The 21,871-nt window shown below is 38.9% G+C and overlaps 1 protein-coding gene across 1 annotated transcript; it reads right to left on the reverse strand.

Moving 5' to 3' along the window:
- Positions 1-13,585: 13,585 nt before the first annotated feature.
- LOC104160061 (little elongation complex subunit 1-like) lies at positions 13,586-19,408 on the reverse strand. Its single transcript, XM_009698119.1, has 5 exons — positions 19,252-19,408; positions 16,762-16,952; positions 15,687-15,793; positions 14,861-14,959; positions 13,586-13,943 (listed from the first exon to the last, which is right to left on the reverse strand). The coding sequence occupies exons 1-5, from the start codon at positions 19,324-19,326 to the stop codon at positions 13,762-13,764; spliced, it is 654 nt and encodes a 217-aa protein (XP_009696421.1). The 5' UTR covers positions 19,327-19,408; the 3' UTR covers positions 13,586-13,761.
- Between the last annotated feature and the right edge of the window lie 2,463 nt (positions 19,409-21,871).

A 21,871-nucleotide genomic window follows, 5' to 3' on the forward strand; every position in this document is an offset into this window, starting at 1 on the left:
TTTTCGGTGCCCCCCCCCCCCCAGCCTCCAGGAATGGAGCAATCCCCAATGAGGTCAAATAACCACAACCTGTGTTTCTGTGTTTCAAAAGCAATAATTTTATATATTTACCCCTAACCTTAACATTAACTCTAACCCCTGTTCCTCAGCCAAACCCTAACCCTTCTAACCCTAACCCAAACTCAAACCATAGAAGAGAATCATAGAATCATAGAATGGATTGGGTTGGAAGGGATATTTAAAAATCACCTAGTCCAACCCCTCTGCCATGGGCAAGGACATCTTTCTCTAGACCAGGTTGCTCAAAGCCCCATGCAACCTCACCTTGAACACTTCCAGGGATGGGGCATCCACAACTTCTCTGGGCAACCTGTGCCACTGCCTCACTACCCTTATAGAAAATGTCTTGCTTATATCCAATCTAAATCTACGCTCTTTCAGTTTAAAACCATTGCACCTTGACTTGTCACTACAGGTCCTGGCAAAAGGTCTCTTCATCTTTCTCATAAGCCCCCTTTATATAATGAAAAGTAGCAACAGGGTCTCTCCAGAGCCTTCTCTTCTCCAGGCTGAACAAACCCAACTCTCTCAGCCTGTCTTCATAGAAGAGGTGCTCCACACCTCAGATCATCTTCGTGGCCTCCTCTGGACTCGCTCCAACAGGTCCGTGTCCTTCCTGTGCTGAGGACCTCAGAGCTGAAGGCAGTACTGTAGGGAGGATCTCACCAGAGCAGAGTAGAGGGGGAGAATGCCCTCCTTCGACCTGCTGATGACGCTGCTTTGGATGCAGCCCAGGATACGGTTGGCTTTCTGGGCTGCAAGCGCACATTACAGAATCACAGAATCACAGAATGGTTGCGCTTGGAAGGGACCTCTGGAGATCATCCAGTCCGGCCCCCCTGCCAAAGCAGGGTCATCTACAGCAAGTTGCACAGGAACGTGTCCAGGCAGGTTTTGAATATCTCCAGAGCAGAAGACTCTACAACAAAGACTCTACAGCCTCTCTGGGCAGCCTCTTCCAGGCCTCTACCACCCTTGAAGCAGAGAAGTTCTTCCTCATATTCAGATGGAACTTCCTGAGTTTCAGTTTGTGCCCATTGCACCTTAACCTGTCAGTGGGCACCACTGAAAAGAGTCCAGCCCCATCCTTTTGACACCTGCCCTTAAGCTATTTATAAGCGTTGATGAGCTCCCCTCTCAGTCTTCTCTTCTCCAGGCTGAGCAGACCCAGCTCACTCAGCCTTTCCTCATCAGGGAGATGCTGCAGTCCCCTCATCAACTTCATTGCCATCTGCTAGACTATTGCTGGGCCATGTTTGTCATCCTCCAGTATCCCTGAGTCCTTCTCCGCAGGGCTGCTCTCAATCCATTCATCCCCCAGTCTGTATTGATGTTGGGGATTGCCCACACTCAGGTGCAGGACCTTGCTCTTGGCCTTTTTGAACTTCATGGGGTTCACACAAACCCACTCCTCAAGCCTGTCAAGGTCCCTCTGGATGGCATCCCTTCCCTCTAGTGAATCAACTGCACCACTCAGCTTGGTGTCATGTGCAAACTTGCTGAGTATGCACTCAATCTCACTGTCTATATCATTGATGCAGATATTAAATAGTATTGGTCCTAGTACAGACCCTTGTGGGACACCACTCGTTACCGGTTGCCACTTGGACATTGAGCCTTTGACTGTAACTCTTTGGATGTGGTCATCCAGCCAGTTCCTTATTCATCTAACAGTTCATCTGTCAAACCCATATCTCTCCAATTTCATGGCAAGAATGTTGGGGGGGGCTGTATCAAAGACCTTACAGAAGTCAGGGTAGTTTACCACTGAAAACTGAGGCAAAAAAATTGTTGAGTATCTCAGCCTTCTCCATGTTGGTTGTCCCCAGTTCTCCTGTCTTATTTACTATTGTGGGTACATTTTCTTTAATCTTCCTTTTCTGGCCAACATAGCTGTAAAGTCCTTATTATTCTTCACATCACTTGCCAAATTCAACTCCAGCTGTGCCTTAGCTTTCCTGATCCCAGCCCTACATCCAGGTATCGTCCCTGTATTCTCCCCAGGATATATGTCCCTGATTCCACTGCCTGTGCATTTCCTTCTTAGACTTTCATTTGATCAGGGGATCCTTACTCAGCCATGCTGGTCTCCTGCTTTCCTTGCCTGGTTTCTTACATGTGGGAATCGAGACCTCTTGTGTTTTAAGAAAAATGTTCTTAAAAAGTGCCAGCTCTGTTCTGCTCCTTTGTCCCTGAAGGCATTTCCCAGGGGGTCCCATCCACTAATTCCTTAAACAACTGAAAGTTTGCTCTCCTAAAATTCAGGGTTATGATGCTACTCTTCACCTGACCCATATCCCTCAAGATTTCCTCATGAGTTCCACCAGGACATGATCACTGCAGCCCAGGCTGCCACCAATTTTGACATCTCTAATCAGTTCTAATATGTTGGTGAACAACAGGTCCAGTAATTCTTCTCCTCTGATCAGGTTGTCTATCACCTGGATTAAGAAATTATCCTCAACACACTCAATTTAATGCACTACTTTCATTCTTCTCTAGCTCTTGTGCTTAAAAGCTGAGAAAACCCTGTTACATATTTCTAGGCCACCTGAAACGGGCTGTATTTGTATGTTTTCTCAGCTCAGCCTGCTCCCTTATTCATTTCCCGCTAAAGTTTCGAAGTTGCAATTTGTCCTCTCCCAACCTATTTAACACAAAGGCCTGTTTGTTACGCACTGACTATCTAGCTGTGTCAGACTTTTGCCATATGGGATATTCCCAGAGCTAAAGATAAAACAGATGAGATGATAATCACTTGACAAATTGACAAGCTAAAACCAGCACAGGCCAGGACAGGTCTGAGACCAAGTACTGTCAACTCAGTACAAAATCTGTGGCCTTTAATTAGTCATGGCAAAAAATCATATTTACTAGGCTACACAGGCTGAGACTACAGCAACTTTAGTAAACTTACTGTCCCTGAAGCAGAACTAAATAGATCCTTGCACAAAAAAATATCCTGTTGCCTGTGGTATGTGGAAAATAGTTTAAACTGCTGATGCTGACAGGTGGCAGATAACTGGGTGTATGTGTGTTTGTGTGTGAATTTCTGAAATGGAACTTCTGAACTAGGCACAAGCCCACTATTTGCTAGCTACAGCCAGTACAGGCTGGTTGTAAATTTTGGTGATACCTGAACTACACAAAAGTGGCAAATTCTGAATCATCTGCTTAATAAAGAAACCAGAAGCTAAACCACCTGTTAGGAAACTCATCACAGATTGTGTTTCTGCACATAGATTTAGATTGGGAAACCAGGGTCTGGGGCCTTGCAAAGAAGGTGGTGAAGATCCTGGTTGGAGGAAAGATCCCGGAAGACAGAGGAAGATCCTGGAAATGAGGGGAAGTTCCTGGAAATGGAGGGGATTGATCTAGGCAAATGCTGGAGGATCCCCAGGGTCCTTGGCTGGTAATGTCAGTGACTGCAAGCACTTGCACAGTGTGAAACCAGTATAGCTTTCTGCCTGACTTCCCCAAACCAGCAGCAATCTCCCTACTACAAAGGGAAGGCAGGGAATATAACTTGGGGGGAAAGGGGAGAGGGACATGAGAGGGAGTGCGTGAAGCAATCAAGTGGGACAAGAGCTCTGATCTTCTTTTTTCTTAAATGAACACCAATATCCTGATCCACGATAAGTTGTCATTTACTCTGTCTCACCTATAACACCTTTGCGTTACCTCACTAGCGCAATGCAAGTCCTCTCTTGACTGCCCTGTGCCCTATACTCTCCGATGGGCAACCTCTTCAGAGAACTTGCAATCACAGGATTCTGTCTATGCTGCTGGTGCCTAACAAGAAGCTTATGTTGCTGCTCCTGCTACTCCTACTTTTAGTGGTTTTGATCATGCCCTAGCAGCCTTTGAAGCTACCTAAGGTCTAAGTGGTGGCTGCTTTCTTCCTAGGGGCAAGCAGAGCTGTGCTCTCTGAAAGCTCCACAGTGAATGAATGGATCAGGTACCTGATTCAGGACTCAGCAGCTTAGGCAGAGAGGAAATGATCATCAAGGCCTGGAGTTCTCACTCCAAGCTAATGGAAGTAGTTAAGGCTGAGATCTTGGTCCTTGGCCTTCCCGCACCCCTCATCACGGAGAAGATTTGGAAGACCACTTCCTACTGATGGAAAAAAAAAAAAAAGAGGGGGATTGGCAGAGGGTGCAGAACTTCTGTCTGTAGAAAGCCATCACTAGGGCTCTCTGCAAGGACCTGTACTGCCAGGATTCCACATTTTCTGCAAACCTATTCAGATGACTGATTCCTTCTGAAATCTTGTTACCCCAACTCTTAAGTGGCTGAAGAGCCACATGTGATGTAGCTGGTTGCTATGTGCCTGTCCAGGAAGGTTAGAGTTCTTCTAAGAGTGGCACCAAGTTCTCTGATTGAGAACGCCTGATGCGAGGCATCAGGACAGTGCTGGAGGTCTGTGCCAAAGGGCCATGTCAGACAAGCACAGTATTCTGCTACAGAGTTCAAAATGACCTAGGAAAAACTTAGGGTCATGAATCTTAAAAAATTCTGTTGAATACTAAAATATTTATAATTTATCTGCAAAATTTATTAAGTATTTGAAGAGAATTGGTGACTCAGACTTTCTTTCTAAAGAAAAGAAAGCTAAAGAAAATAAAAACATTTGGTTTTCCTGGAAAGATTTAAGTTCATCTTACGAAATACTCTACCAACTCTCTCCATGGGTTGGAGAGGTGGTCTTGGGTCCTGATGCATAGTAGTGGTGTTTCTCCCTGAAGGAGTGTTTGAAGGATACTGCATTACCCACAATGTGCCCTAAATGCCCTTAGTTTTAGGACTCATTAGAGAATGCTTCATTGGTGATCAGTCTGCTCAGGTTGTGCTGTTGTTTCCTGTGACTGTTTTTGGCACTCACAATCTGCTTGTTTGAAACATGTTCACACCTCTTGATGACTAACTGGTTGTTTGCATAGTTGGGCTATGTTTTTGAACACATTATTGGTTGTTTGGGAGAAGAGATTGGTTACATTTTACCTACTTCTAAAACAAAAAGTCATTAAAGTTCATAGGCTTATGCTAACAGCTATGCTAACTAGGGTTAACTCATGCTAGCTGCTACATAATGTGATCAAGAAAAAAATCTGTCATAAGACCTAAAGAAATTAAACTGTTTACAAATGTTCAAAGATTTTCTTTCTTTAAAATCACAGGCTATTTAATTTTTATCACTTTGATTACCCTTCAGGATATAAAAAATGTAGACACAGATTGCTTGATTTTTGTTAGAGGTTCAGTTCCTATATCATCCCAAGATGATATTCATGACACTCATCTGCCACTCAAGTTATTAAGCCCACCATAGACAAGTCAACAATTCAACAGCCTTGTTGTGATTGGCTTTATAATGAAAGAAATGGGCATAAAGGCCAAGGGCAGGTAGGATGAACCTTAGAGGACTTGTCTGGAAAATGTATTTATATAATTTGGGCAGTGTGATTACAAATACTTTATAACACTCCTAGAAATTGACATTTTTTCCTGCAGCTCTAGTGGTACAACTCTGACAATGCTGAGATGGCACCTAGTCTGTCAATGCCGTATTTGTATCTATATCATAAAACATATTTTAAAAAGATTTTTTTTCAAATATATTAGATGGGACAAAAATACTGAATGTGAATAGAATAAAGCCTGTATATGTGGTTCTTTGAAAGACAGACCTCTATTTTTTTCATTAAATACTGCTCCATTAGCCTTTTGTTTTGTAAAACAAATGTGGCTGCAGAAGATACAGCCCTGATGCTCTGAAGGTAGAATCCAGGTAGATCCACTGCATCTTTCATACTTCCATCGCACTTTGCAGTTCAACACACTTTCCATCTTTCACACGCATAGTTTCAGACTGCTTTTAGGGAAATGCTTGCTATATGAAGGTTAAGCGGGATTTGTGGAAGGAAAGGTGATCTAATCCCTTTAAAGTTGTGACATCCTGATAATGTGTGGATCGCAAAAGGCTTAACAGGTCCATACCGCTTGCCTTTTCTGCCTTTGACTTTTTATTGTATGGTCTCCTGAGAAAATTGAACACAAATTTGTTCTCCAGCTTGTTTTCTAGACATAGCCTGTTTGTTAACAATGCTTTACTACCTCTGAAGGTTAAGCCACAGTGAGAGGACAAACTTTATATATACAGACAATTTCCATCATTTGCCCTAAATAATAAAGAACAAAGAAGTAATAACCAACTTAGGTATCAGAAATAAAATGTTATATGCTATATATACACCAAGAAGCCTGCAAAAAATGGCTTTGTATTGCTCTGTGCTTTCATCAGAACTGACTAACAAGTGTTGCAGAATAAACACAAGTTCTGCTTCGGGGATTCAGCCCAGTTTATTGCTATAGGTGTAGGAGAGAAGGCAGAGCGACAGAGGTTCAAGTCTCCATCCATACTGGCTTAAAACAAAAGTACTAGGGCTTATACATATTTACAGCAGATATAAAGAGCTTCATGAATGAGCCTGATATGGCAGAGCAGTGTCTGCTCAGCAGGAGGCCTTGTCAGAGCCGTTGTAACCCTCCGTTCCTGGTAAGTCAGAACCTGCAGTATCGTCCATCCCCCTCTCGCTTCTGACACTGCTGTGGCTTTGGCCAGCTTTTAGGCCTAGCAAGTCCTGCTGCCACACAGTTACCTGTTGTGACTGAAAACAATTTCTCCCACAGTTTTTGCTTGGTTAATGTATTTTTTTCAATTTTTGTATTTTTTTTTTTTACATAATATATGTATTATACATGCACGTGAAATCACAGTTCTGTTTTTCTGCCCATCTAAATAACTTAAAGTATACTTATTCAGGGAAGAAGGCATTCAAATGGCTTAACTATGGGAATCTGACTGAAAAGTCTGAGAGATCTGATCCCAGCCTGCTGAAGCTCAGCTCTGAACATCTGTATCACTGGACAGAGGAGGTGGTAAGATAACTTTAAGGTTTTTTTGGCTGTTAATGGAAAACTTCAGTATTTTTTACATAAATGAGTTGAAACTGAGCACTGCATTTATCTCGATTTTAAGGTTAATCAGTGTGTCCAATTTGAAATTGGACACTGAATGAAACACACCTTTCTCCTACACTTTGTTTCAAAGTTATTAGTGAAAACCCCTATGTTAAGTGGCCCTTTGAGCAAGGAATTAGTAACAACAATATAGCCTACACAGGCCACAAACCAGTGCTCAGATTTCAAATACAGTCTTTAACACATTTTTTTATGGTATAGTCAATGGATCCTTTGTGATTATCACAAATAAAAAAAAGGGTAGTAATTTAAACATGAAAAAACATAAAAAGTGAAACAGAAATGAAGACTAAAACGCAAAATGCAGTTTCTTATTGATGAAGTAAGAGAAATTCAAGCTTTATTTTCTATAATCTTCTACACAAAACTGAAATGGAAGTAGTTTTGAATATAGAAAAGAAACTGTTTTGAGTTAAATGAAAGAATTTTACCTAAAATAAGTTGTATTTTATTAAAATATTACCTTCAGAATCTTCAGGGAGGCAGTGCTTGCCCCTCTTTGTACCTTCATGGCCAAGTCATTCCCATTAATTTTCAATTCACGGACCTTGTCTATATGCTGCCTACATGCTGTTTTACTTTGGGGCTTTAATATTGAGTGAATCACATAAAAGCTCTGGTGGGAAAACCTAACAGCTTGCAGAGAAAACCTACCAAATCAGAAAATAATATGCCTGATCTAGAGACAGGCTGACAGCCTTAGAGGTATCTGTCTCCATATGTTTGTTATAAAGAAGGGATATATGGGGGTCCAAAAAGACTCAGAACTTTATTAACATACGTAGGGATCTCGTCTTCAGGCAGAGATTTGCTGTTGGGCCAATACTCCGGCAGTGTTACAAAGCTGCCTACTAATATCATACCACCACTGAAGCAATGAGCAATTTTAAATCTCGGAAGATCCCTAAATGAACGCTATGCATTTGTCCCTAGCATGCTGAGATTTAAAAAACCCAACCAAAACAAACAGGTTATTGCCTGTGCAATTAATAGAGAATCCACCATCATCAACAGCTCTCTGGGACCAGGCTCATGGTGGTGTGTGAAGCCTGCACCAAGTACTGAGCTGTCTCAGACTAGATGAGTAAACCATGTCAGAATTCATTCTGTCCCAGCCAAAGCATGCCAGCAAAATGCAGGTTTTTATTTAGAAAGCCCAGGCTGTTTTCAGCAGCAAACATTTAGACATCGCCAGGGTGATGTGGCAGCTCAAGGAATTTGAGCCATCTCAGACTAAAATTCAAAATAATCAAAACCCAGTCCTTTGGCCTAAGTATATCCCTTATTTTCTTTCTAACTCCCATTAACTACCTATCTGCTTCATTAAGCTCCAGAATGGTTTTTAAAAAAATTAAATTTAAAAAGTACAAAAAGTAATTTCATAAAATTGAGTTGCACTGAGTGCAATAGATGGGCTCAGAACACCCAAAAACCATTAACATTTCATGGATCTATAAAACCTTGAACAATTAAACAAGAATTTAACAGATGGAGACCTCAGCCTCCTGGTTCCAGTAACAGCATCATTACAAAGCCCAACTCTGAAGAAACCCTTTCTCTCTCATTTGACAGGCTTTTGATAGTAGGCTCTGACTTTTCTTGAAAACTTAGGTAGGATGGGAAGAATGTGAAGCTGTATGGCGATATTCCAAACTGATTTAATCACCTCATTTCAGCCCCTTGAAAACAAATCTTCAGGTTCTCTGATTGGTTTCCATTCATACAGGCAGTTTCATCCGTTAAAACTGAGGGTAGAGCATGTAATTTCATTAGTCATTTCAAACTGGAAAACTGGTAACTGCTTTGGCCTTTTTTAAGTATCTGTTTCAGCAATCGTTTTTGTTCCAAACAGGCAGGTGAAAGCAGAAGCCAGGAAAGACAATAAATCAGTTTTAGAGGGTTTGATAAAATAACTAGAGCTTAATTTTAAACAATCTAGAGTCCAGACCTTTCGCTTTTATGAAGACAAACCAAGAACTAATTCACACCAGAAAAGATTCGCTACTATACCTAGACAGGTAGGTATAATACTCTAATGGTATAACGAGCCAAGAAAAAATGGTAGCATAGCTCAAAGACACTGCTTTTTATAGAAATATAGTTTAAAAAAAAAAAAAAGAAAAAAAGGTATTTATGTCCAAAATCAGTATTCCAGCAAGACTGTATGACTGAGCGTACAGTGGAATACTTCTGCCAGCACAGCATGATGGGATACAGACACTCAGAAAAGAACTCCTAGTAGAAAGGCAGCTATACAAGTAAAATGAATAAATATAATTTTTTCCTAGAGTAACTTATTCCAGCATCCTGTTCATCTACACACAAACAGACATAAAGTGAAACTGCTCCCCAGTATTTATGACAGGTTTCTTTTCCTGTCAGGGATTTTCAGACACCTGATAATACAGCTATGAAGTCAGAAGCCTGTAGTACAGAATTGTCCCAATAAATAAATGCTTGCACTTGTTTACCGTCTCTTACATTTGGGCAGGGAGACATGCTAGCACTGAGTATTTTAACCAGAGATCAATCTTGATGGCTAGCATTTTATCTGAAAGGGCTCTAGATTGCTGACATTAATGTCTTTGCAGTTGAGGTGGCTTTTCATGTCTTAGGTTAGGAACATGAGGAGGCATGGAGAAGTGAAAACTTGAATGTTCTATGGTAGCAGTAGTTTGGGACAGGCCACGTGGTCAATGTTCGTGTGAGAACACAAGAAAGCAAAAATCTGCAAATGATGAGAGAAATTCCTGCTTTAATGGACTAAGTATTTTACACAAAATATGATTTTAGTATTTGGAACACATCTCTGGATGAGAAATTTACTTATGTAATTTCTGAATAATTAGAATTATATAGATAAAGGTTTCCATATAGTGAAAATTGCTCTACTTTCTCACCTATTTATGGACATCAACAATTTACAGCTCTTCAATACTGTAAATTTGACATTGTGTGTGGGAGGTACAAGTATTATTTCTATACGACTGATTAGGATTTAACAGAAGCAAACACCTTCAGGTATTAATGATTCTGGTTTTGCTTATTTAAATGCAGTTTGATTGGACAATAGAGAGTAACAACAGAATTGAAATCAGGCTCACATTCTTGCGCACGAAAAAATTATTCTTACAGTCATATTAGCAGAACAGAAGATTTTTCATGTAAAAAGCTTTGTGGGTTTTTCTTTTTTTTTTTTTTTTTTTTAATATTATTTTGTTTCCAGAGTAGTATAGTTGTAGATTTTTGGTCTTGGAAAGCTCTGATATTTCCCCTGCAAATTTCGTATACTTCAAATGTCAGTGTTTTATAAAAATGTTAAAGGCAACAGGATTTTCTGTTTGCTGTGAACATTTTTGGGTGGGATGTTTTTGCACTGAAACATCTGAGATCCTTTTCTCACATTGTTCCTTTCTTTGTTTTCTTTTATTTGATCTATTTCCCATTCATTTTCTTTACCAGATTTATTATCAATACTTTTATTGTCAGCCTTTGCTTTTGTCCTTCTTCCACTCCAGATATTCTGTGCTCATTTTAATGCAAGAAAGATAAGTAAAGGGCGTACATAAAATCCCCATAGCCCTCACAATCATCAAAACGCCCAGCGTCCCAGACATCATATAGCTTCAACCTGAGTCAAATTAATTTCTATGGATTAGAAGCCTTCATGATAGACATCTGTAGCAGATATTACCAATACTACTACACATTTCTCATTGACCTAGTTGGCTGCGTTAAACTCACTTCCATCAATTTGAGGTGCAGAACACTAGCAACTGTATCTACAACTGAAATTAATGGATACTTTGCTCTGCATGGTTTCATTTCAGAGGAAAGAACCTCTCAGAGGGGTAGGAGACCGCATTGCTAGTCAGGCACAAAATTCACGATGCCTCTCAACACCAGCTCTTTTGCACCAGAGCTGACCATGCCAGCAGCACTGGCAGCAGAAATGAAGACAGTGGAATGCCCCAGACTGCAGAACTAGCACAAAGCTGGAAAATGGCTATGGGCCAAGGCAGCACCGAAGAAAAATAGACATGAATGCAACCAAAGCCATCACATCACTGGTGCTGGCAGAAATCGGTCTCGTGAGGTTTTGCCTCAGGTGTGGTGCTGAATGACGGCCTGAATAGCTAGGCATTAGTCTGTAGCAATCACCAAGGCCTCCCGAGATGCAGCATGCTGGAATTCAGAAAAAGCAGGTAAAAAGACATCTAGATGGCTTGTAAGGCACTTCTCATTTGTTCTTTCTTAGACCAGTAGCTTTCAAAGAGATCATGAACAAGGCAGAATGATCTGGCAGAGACAAAATAACCCAGCCTCCTGGATCTGAAGACTTAATCCTTCTGGCATGAAGCCCCACAACTTGGAAACTCCTATGCTTCATCTGTGATACAGAAGAGCAGTGGAATTTCTCAGCCACGTTGTTCTAAGCTGTAACAATACAAATATGTCTGGAATGGAAATTGTATGATGGTCTATGACTGTCAAAATGGTACAGAAAGATGCTTTTGAAATCAAAGTATAATCAAAAGGAGTCAGCCACAAAGTATTGCAATTCAGTGAGGAAATGAGAACTGAAGGTTCAGCATATGTGTTAGCCCTTATGTCACACACAGAGCACAAAGAACGTGCCAGGTACAGATAGCGCAAAGACAGACTTAACCCTGGTGGCAGAACTGAAGAACAGACGTGAACTAAGAAATTGCTTCTATAGATAAGCATATAGTGTAAAGCAATTTGATCAGAAACAAAATATTTGTACAATACTGTATAAATTTTGTATCAATTGTGTAAATATACAAAATATACAATTTCTGTTTTATAAAATACATTATTTTGTTGTAAATTTTGAACTGTTAGTACCACCTATTCCAACCCAGAATTTTACATTTCCAGTGAATATTTAGAAACATTAGTAACTTGATTTTACTTCTTAAGTGTCTTTATCAGAGAGTCTAGAATAGGAAGCATAAGATACAGGGGAGGTTCTTATAAAAAATTCCATTCACACCAAAAACAGCCAGTAGGTTTTAAGACAATCATCTGAAGTAGATGTAAAAAAACCTGGCAAGGCAGAATAGGCTAAAGCTTGTGTCTAAATTAAATTCAAAGTATGATGCTACAGGCATCGATACAACAGGAATACCAAAAGCAGCACGCATCCTGCCTGTTGAAGACAGCAGCGTCTAATCAAGCAGAACCACAGGAAGGGGATGACTTTTCTTTCTTTAATGAGCAACTCAGCATGCTGCAGAGCAGAACCTCCAGGAAACACAGGATCTGTGAACAAAGTGGAGAGCCTGCAGCTCATGCAGCAACGTGGAAGCCGCTGATGTGCCAAAAAAGGTTGACAAGAACCAGAAGAAATTGTGAAGTGCTTGCTGCAACTGAAAGATACTGAACTGTCTGAAGACAAGCTTGAAAGCATAGATCTACCTGCAAGGACACAAGGCATAGGAGAGAGAATTAAGTGTAAATCCTGTGTTGTCCAATTGAGTTTAAGATTTCATTATCCAAGTTCACAGCTGGCTTCAGCAGACTAAAAGCCTTTTGACCTTTTTATGATCAGAAGAAAAAGGAGAAAAGACTGACACCACATCAAAGCTCTGGCATAGTCCAGGTCCCACTACAATGAGAACCTGCATTAGCAAAGCTCACCTCTTCACATGGTTATAGTCAGGGGGTGAAAATACAGGTTTTCAACGGATTTTTAAAACTATCCCCCCAGCCCCCATGGCTACCAGAAAATTCTGGAGAGATGCAATATAGCCTCTTTCCAGTGGCCAGAACTGCAGCATTATGGGCAGTTCATTCAGTTGAAATGACCTCAGGTAATTTCCTCCTGCCCCCCAAAAGCAGTATTTATATAAACTGGAAACAACAGTTCATTCTGTGTTATTTAAAAAGACCAACAAGAACACAATGGTGTTTGCTTCTTTTATTACGAAAGATACAAAAACACAGAGTGTGGTGAAGCTATCATTAGAAATGTGAACTTTTTTGAACCAACTTTCTATTTACATACACAAAATTCCCCAAGTGGAACAATATAAAATGTGAGACACATTATCAGAATATACTATATATACAAGTTCAGAGATTTAGTATCTCTGTTACTCTATACATGATTGTTACACAAAAAGTCAATTCCTACCTGTTTTACACAAGTATTTTAAATTAAGCTTATAAGACTACTCAAGCAAAATAAAGCAGAATCTGGGCAAAGTTCTGCTATCTGAATGGTTACTTTATAAATATAGTACAAAATAATAAAGCCAGGTTTTCAGCCAGGCTCAATCTTTTGTTGTGTCAAATAGCACGTGCTCCAAATTGATGGAAGTAAAATAATGGAAACTGTTACTGATTTTTATTGACATCAAACCAGAAATATCTCAGAAGTCAAAGATGCACTGGTTTTCAGATCAGTGATCAGTTATTAGGAAAAGCAAGTCTTTTTATTTAGTTTTTGAAAACTCTTCCCTCAAACAGAAAAGTCAAATAAAAATACTTCAGCTTGCTTTGTGTAATCAGATTCTGTTAAAAAAAAAGTTAATAAAAGAGGACACACCACTTTGTATTGTTTTTAACTGGAACCAACTACTGCTTAGTAAAATAAGGCACTTTTTCCTTCAGATCAGTCCGCTTCCGTAGATTTTAGTTTAGCTCCATTTTACACAGAGAAGCGATTTCAGCTATGCCACTTGTGACAGCAAAAGGGATGTTGTTAAGAACTGTTGCTCTCCAAGCATGGATGGCCTCAACAATACCTTCTGGATTGCTTGAACCCAAGTCACACAGTGAATATATGGCGGCCAGCTGCACACCCCAGGGAACACCTGCGAAAAGTTAACACAAATCAGCTTACAGAAACTTTGATATGCAATAATATTTTTGGGAAACCTGAATCTAAAGAAACATAGTTCAAGAACTGGAATTAAAACACATGAACAGTTGGGATGCCTAAAACCAGAAAGCAGCAAGATGACAACCTGCACACAGATTCCATAATATCTCGTTTCATACTAGCACTTTCCAGTTTTCTGAATTCAGCAGGTTTTCAGTATTCAAAGGGCATAAAAGATTTGAGCACCTAGTGATTTTACTCTAGTTAAGGGTAATCAGATTTTTATGAAAACAGTCATGTTTACACAGAGCCTGAAACAGACACAGACATATACCACTTACTTGGAAGAACTTGAGATTGCAAGGAAGAAAAGCGATACAAGTGCTTAACAACGGCTCCCTAACATCAACCAATGCTTCACTGCAAAATGCACTTAATATCCAGAAAAACATAGCCATACAGATCTCTGCTGCCATAAATGCCTTGCTTTGTCTTGGTCAGGAATTTGGACTGTCTTGCAACCCTCTCCCAACACAACAATCTTGCTAGTAGCAAGCTTCAGCATGAGTGGCTCAGGTAACAAATTAGCTATTACTGCTCAAGTTAAGATCACCCTTTAAGTTCTCTGCAGCACCTGATCCACTGTTACATGAAGCAGTGTAGTTCCAAGGTGGCTGAAACCACCTCAGAATTGTTCTCTGTCTCAAACAGAAGGTATTACACATGCTTCATTAACTTCAGAAAAGAAAGGGACTCAAACTGAAAACTGTTTGTACGGTTAAGCACTAACATAAAACTGCACAAGTGGGCTGTTTTGGCATGTCTGTCTCGCTTTGTGTGTATTCTGTTTACAGTGGCAAAACTTCATGTTGCAGACATTACACCAAAGTTCCTCTAAATAAACATTACCTTCCTCTTTTGCATGCTGTACAAATAGTCCAATTACAGAACTAATATTCTTCACTGCAGCAAGATATCCTTCCTTCAAACCGATCTGGCCCAATCGACCTGAAAGAAAAAAAGATTACTAAGTATCTGACATTTAGACAGTCAACTTCCTAATTTTGAGACTTACTGATTGTCTGTTGAAGTAAAGTAACAGAAAATGCAAATTTCAATTACAAAAATTAGTCATTCTTGTTACAATGTTTTCCTGGGAACAACAGTTGTCCTCTTCCTTTTGAGACGAAAGACTTCAAGGCATTTTTCAGCAGATCGATCCAACCTTCCGCAGATTTTACAATTTCCAAGTGTAAAACTCTCAAAGAATGCAATTTCTGTTTAACAAACAGTATTATATAGCCTACATACTGAAAACACCTATTGAATCCCAAAGTTTATCTAGATCCCGAATAAATGAATCTAACTCAAAACTGCAGGAAGAGCTATTATGTTGCACATAAAACCTTATTTTATATACTTTGCTACAAAGCATATGTAGCTACAAATTATTTCATTTTAAATACATAAAACATGTTGGTATTTGTAATCGTGAAATCAGAGTAAGATCTCTCAAAACTTAAGTACGTGCTTTCCATAGGCTGACAAACAAAAAATATCTGCATAGGATTGTAAGGGTTTGGCTTTCAAGGTGAAAATTTTTGAAGAAACTGAGGAAAAAAAATCAAGATCCCAAAATGCGAAAATATTTCAATTCACTTTCCAGGCAGGCTGACACTTTCAAAGGACATACTTAGACAAAGCAGAAGTTCAACCAAGAATTTAGATTACTTACCAATTAGCCTGAGTGTCAGTCCTATAACACTATCAGGAATGGATTGAGCAGTTTCATGCCCCTTTCTCTTCTTTACCCATTTATCCATAGAAGGCCAAAGCACTTTGCTGTGAAAGATAAATGAGTTTGAAAATCTGATACTGCATGAAGGAGGGATACAATATTCATACAATAATGAACACAAATGGTTCTTCTGTTTACCATGTATTTCCATAGCTCCACTCGCATCTTTAATTCACCTTCTAGGGAAACTCATAATATTCCAAGCATCCACAAGTCTGAGTAATGTAAAGAAGGTTTTAAACCTTCTTTAAACCTGCATTTACTTTATACTCAATGATAACATCACATCATAGTTAAAAAAATGCCGTATTTTTGCAGATTCTATTAGGCTATATAACCTCTACATAGAAAATAGGGGCTGTCGGATCAGTGTAGGTATCAAAATGGAGTCTTTCAAACCAAGTTAAGTATAGTAGCAGTCCATGCACTCAATTATAGGGTTCAAAGAAAATTTAAGATATTGAATCTACTTATTATAATTATTTTAGAATTAAAATCAGACTGAAATCAGGATAGTACACTAATGAGTATGGTTACATTTCACTTTCAGCACTGAAGGAGAGCTATTTACACATCCAAAGTTCCACCCTCATTTTCTAGTGATGGGGGGGCAGGGAGAATTCAACAATTAAGTTCAGAGGAAGACAACTGATCATTTTGCTTCATTGACAAAAAATCTATCTCAAAATCTTTCACAGTTGTCCACATACAGCTATTTTAAAAGCAATTCTTTATTAGAATGGTTCAAACAGGGTTCATTTCTTGAACCAGTACCATAAAATACTACATTTCCTTATGGATCACTCATTCTATCTTAAAATAAGGCACACAATCAACAGTGGTTTAAGTCTCATCAGGTTAAAACGCTCTCATTTCTAAGTATCTATGCAATGTTTTATTATGTTAAAATCTGTCATAATGTCTCAAATTTGGGGAAAAAAAAACAACACCAAAACAAACCACAAAAAAACCCACACAGGAAAACATATGAAAGAACTGCTTGCCATAATACCTTATAACATTGTCGTGAGTCCAATCCCACTTCATGCGAGAGCAGAGTAAATCAACAGCAAATATGTATTGCCAAGCATCTTCACTCAGATCTTCTCCATATTGCTCACTCAGTTGAAATTCTACTTTTGGACATGACTGCATTTCTAAAAGCAGGTTTGAGACCATAATACCAGCATCTAAAGAGGAACTCTGGAATTTTAGAAGGCGATTATCTTAATGCATGAGAAGTTACCAACCCAGAACCAAACTCTTTACATATATTTGATTCTGACTGTCCACAGCACCTTACACCATGTTCAAGTACTCAGTAGTATTCTTGATGCTTTTACTAAAAGGACAGTTTGGAGGAAAAAAAAACCCAAAAAACCAACAAAACCCACAAACCCCACACCCACTTCTTCTTCTACAATCTGCGTATTTTTGTTTCCCTCAATGAAGCTTTAAGGTCAGAACTGTGTTTTCCAATGCAAGCAGATTAGACTAATCCTGCTCACTTTCCAAGTTTTTTTTGTTTGTTGGTTTGGTTTTTTGTTTGTTTTTTTGTGGTTTTTTTTGTTTTTAAATGATTTTCTGATGCTGAAATTTGTTATTGTTTATTGTTCATTAGGGGCTAATTACCAATCAAGTACTTTAAAAAGTTTAGGTAGTAATAACTGAAAACATGTCACGTGAAACAACTCTGCTAACTAAATAGCTAGGGCAAGCAAGGAAATTTAAAAACAAACATCCTTTGAATATCTGAAGTATTAAGAAAAAAGTCTAGGCTTATCGCATAAACACAGTGGGTGCTCAGCGTATCTTCTTGGCACAAAAGCTCATTTAATTGGCAAGTTCTGCACTGGTGCGAGTCACTAAAATGGCAGACTTTCACCAAGAACTAAATACTCACTCTACATGAGTTTTACTTTCACAAGTAGAATAATCTTCTCATAAAATTATATGTGTAACAGACTGTAGACCACAATCCACTTGAAATTTGTCCCTCTATTTCCACCTACTTAAAAAAACCCATGTTACAGATAGGATGATGTCATCTGCTATCATCAGTAATTCCTGAGGCCCTTCTCCCCAGCTGCAGCAGCTCTCATATTTCATAGAGATCCATAAAGAAAGTAGGCATTGTGAGTGCACAGAATTAGTATTTCCAAGAACATTTACTGAGACATACTTATATGCATCTCTATTGGCATGAGATTGAAAGCTGTAACCTAATAGAACGGAGAATACAAATTCTTTGCTAAACAGGGATTGCAGTACAGCACAACTCTGAATACCAGAGCTTAATGCTACATCACAACTATGATTTAATCGAAAAGGAACATATACAAATCTATGCCCTCTTAACTCACTCCACTGTAAACCTACACTAAATCAGGAGGTTTATAAGGGCTGTAATTCCAGTGGTACAACATAAAATTCAGGGCTGGTTTCAGATCGGGGCGGGGGGGGCAAAAAATCATCGTGCTTTTTCCAGTGCATACAACACGTACAGGTTATGCTGACAGCAGTAAGCCTAGCTGCAGTCCCCAAGGCAGTTGTGGAGCAGCATGTTAGGATAGGGAATAGGTAAGCTATGAGTGAAGATGATTTTGTTCACTTGATATTTACGGAACTACAGCACTTCCACCAAGCAAGCCTAGCATTAATATGGGGTTTTCAAAACTACCAGAGCCCTAGCCTTCAAGCAAACATACAAGCCTGTTACACAAACTCCTTCTCCAGAAGTAAAGTACCTCCGCCTTTCCATCTACACAATATAAATTTGCTCCTACTGATAGCAAGTGTGGCTCAATTTTTCCCTCTTTGCAACATCCCTTTCAGGATGGTAATGTGTGCCTACTGAAGACTGAAAGAAATTACATGATTTGCCCAAGGGCTCAAAGACTTGAAGTCAAATCTCAGAAGCCCTTAGGTCCTTAACACTGGTCATCCTTCTTCTGCCATCACTGCTTATGAAATTAATTAGCCGATTTTTTTTGGTGATAAACGGGTATTTACAGTCTACCTCACAGAAAGATCATGAGTAAAAAGAGACAGGCTCATCTTGAAATTAACTGTGATAAATAATTACCTATTACTCAGAGAACTACGAAAGACAGACAAGCCCGATATGTATTAAAAAACCCCAATAAAACAAAGCAAAGCAAACACCTCAAAGAACATCAACATCCCAGTTCCATAGAGGGACAGAATTCCCTAGTCCAAGAATACTCCAGTCAAAGTTTAAAAACAATGTTTACTTTTAATGTTTAATAGCGGGCTTAGTATTTAATAGGGAAAACAACAAAAGTGGTGTGTTCTCACAGGGTCTAGAAAACCATAGAAAAAGGCCTGATGCAGCATTAGTTGTGCAATTGTACAGACTCCATGAGAGATTCACAGGGTATCTTCACACCCTTCATCAGAAATAAAGCTGATTGATTTGATTCAGCCAGTAAAGTGACCAATGCAGACAAAAGCCGATATGGACAATGAAAGCAGACGTTACCTGTTCCCAGTTGAGATAAGCACTCAAACAGGTCAGCATCTCATTGCTTGCACTCTGCTTGACAACTAATTGCATAGCTTTGTTAATTGCACCTTGGAAGACAAATATGTCAGACCATACATTTGTGATAAATAAAATCAATTTTTCTGAATCTGGAAAGTCTAAGGAAAAAAAGAGAGAACAAAGTAAGTTTTTAAAATTTAAAAACAACAAAAAAATATGTACTCAGGCGTTAAAAGCTAGTAGACTTGGCAAGATAACGAGGAAAGAAGGTAAAGTCATGTAACAACTGCAGCCCAGGGAAGGGGAGTCATACTAGCACACAGTGCCAAGATTAAATAACAAAAAAAGACCCAAGGAAAAAAAAATCCCCCCTTAAGTCACCTCCTCCATTGTAGTGTCACTTTTTCAAGAGGGGAAAAAAGAAAAAGCTTCACTGGACTTTGTTGTGTAATGACAGTGCAAAAGGACCTTAACTTTTGCATTTTGAGGTTAGTCTCCCTTCATTCTTCTTACTGCCCTTTAGTTCACTAAGGAGAGTGGTAACCTACTTAATACACTCCAGTCACAAATGAGCACTCTGATCAGTGGATCAATCTAGAGCTAGTCCAAAAAAAAAATCCTGAGATGTGTAATGATGTGAAAATCAGGTCTTCAGTACAAATCCACAGTACTTGCTAACACCTTGCACCCATACCTATGAAATCCTGATTAAAAAACCCAACTTTGCAAAGAACTTTCACACAATTCAAATATGAAATCTGATATTGCTCAGCAATTTTCCCAGACTCCGTCAGGGAAATTATACAAGTTGTAAGTGAGCGTATATGAATGATGCATGTCAAAATCTGTATTTCCATAGACACAAAAAAGTGTGCTACTGATATAATTGAAGAAACCTCATCCATTAAATTAATTCAGAGCAAGTATCTGACAACTATATAACCAGAACGAGTAAGAGAGGACAGAGTTCAGGCCATGAAAGGCAAGCTAATGGACCGGTCTGAACGCCAAAGCGGAGATCTTCAAGGCAAAATATTAAGATAAAACATGAGTGTGTAGACTGCAAGCAATAAAAAATACACTGGAATAAGCAAGAAGTAGATAGTATTTTCATGCATGAAATGCAATCTGCAATACATATGCCTGAAGCACTATTGTCACTATAAAAAGCTGCAAAACCCAATGAAAACTGAAAAGCTAAATGTGTCCTCCCTCTTCACTTCAGTGTAACTTCTACATTTTTAGAAAGATCTTAAGAACTACAGAAGACATGAAAATACATCAAATCAAGAAGTTTTAATGGATTCACTGGTGATTTACATTTACAATTTAGAGTTCCATCCAGTGTCTTGGATGGACCTTCTCTACTCTGAAGCCCCCATCACATAAGAATGAACTTTTTTTGGAGTCAGAATGAAGACTGCTGCTAAACTAGAATTATCTACATGCTGCAACTCGAACTGCCTGCTCATGAATTTGGAACAGTCAAAAGACTCACTCAGTGATGAGTAAGAGTTAAAGGGGCATTAAAAGAAGAAAAGAAAAAAAGAAAAAAGGAGGGGAAGAGAGGAGAGGTAAAAGGAAAATTAACCAAAGAAAGGTAACATTTAATTTATAGTCATTTAAGGCAGAATACCTGAAAGGAGACCAGAACAAAAGAGGATTGATAAGAAGTCAAGAGAACAAATGAAGCAAGTCTAATGAGGTAGTACTGGCTGCTTATAGTCATTTTGGCAATTGCGTAGCTGGCATATAGCTCACACTTGTGTTGCCATAATTCTGATGGGAATTAATACATGAAACTACATGAAAGAGAAAACCCTAAAATGAATGCATTGTAATCAAATCAAAATAAATTAAAAACCCAAACAACCCCTAAGATGTGTTTACAGCTGTTCACAGTCCAAAGATAACAGTAAAACCACAGACCAGCCACAACAGAAATTTATGCAATTCGAAGTATAGAATAGAAAATAACTGAACAAAAATCTGCATTTCACTACTGAAGTTTGGATCCGACCTAGAAAAAGAAAGGCGAAAAGAGAGGAACGTTTAATATTTGGAAGAGCCCACAAAAAGACAAAGTACCAAGGTACTGCAAAACAAAAGACTTCATTGTTAATTTAGACTAAGGAAAGGTATCTGACAAGTAGTACTTTCTGACATGGTGCAGTATTAAAACTATTAACATGCAAAAAGTGAAAAAGGGAGTTATGATGGACTGCATAAAGGACAGAAAAACAGGTAAGAAAACAAGAATTACAAAAAGAACCCAAAGCAAAAAACCCCAAACAAAAATATCACAACCCAACAAAAAAAAAAGGTAATTAGGAACCAAAGAAAATCACAATCCTTAATAAGATTAAAAACAAAAAAAAAAGGAAAAGGCAGGGATGTTATAAGGAGGACAGCCACTAACTGAAGCAATCAAAAGTTGCACCACTTTGCTCCTCAGTGCTCTCAAATTTTATTTTATTTTAATTTGAAACACAGATACCAGTATACTGTTTTGAGCCCTGGATGGCTTGGTATTTTGAAACTAAGTGAAGTCCTTCCAGAACTAAGACAGACTGTTAATTTAGTACAGTGACAGTATGTCTGTAACCTTTGTTACCAG

Source organism: Cariama cristata, unplaced genomic scaffold (assembly GCF_000690535.1).
Source record: "Cariama cristata isolate BGI_N322 unplaced genomic scaffold, ASM69053v1 scaffold6454, whole genome shotgun sequence".
Taxonomy (NCBI): Eukaryota; Metazoa; Chordata; class Aves; order Cariamiformes; family Cariamidae; genus Cariama; species Cariama cristata.

Excerpts from the sequence above, each read along its gene's own strand:
- LOC104160061 (XM_009698119.1), bottom strand. The coding sequence starts at position 19,326 with ATGCAATTAGTTGTCAAGCAGAGTGCAAGCAATGAGATGCTGACCTGT. Across the intron at positions 16,953-19,251 it reads CTTATCTCAACTGGGAACAG|AGTTCCTCTTTAGATGCTGG; the intron begins GTAACGTCTGCT and ends CTAAAATTCCAG. Across the intron at positions 15,794-16,761 it reads ACTCACGACAATGTTATAAG|CAAAGTGCTTTGGCCTTCTA; the intron begins GTATTATGGCAA and ends TATCTTTCACAG.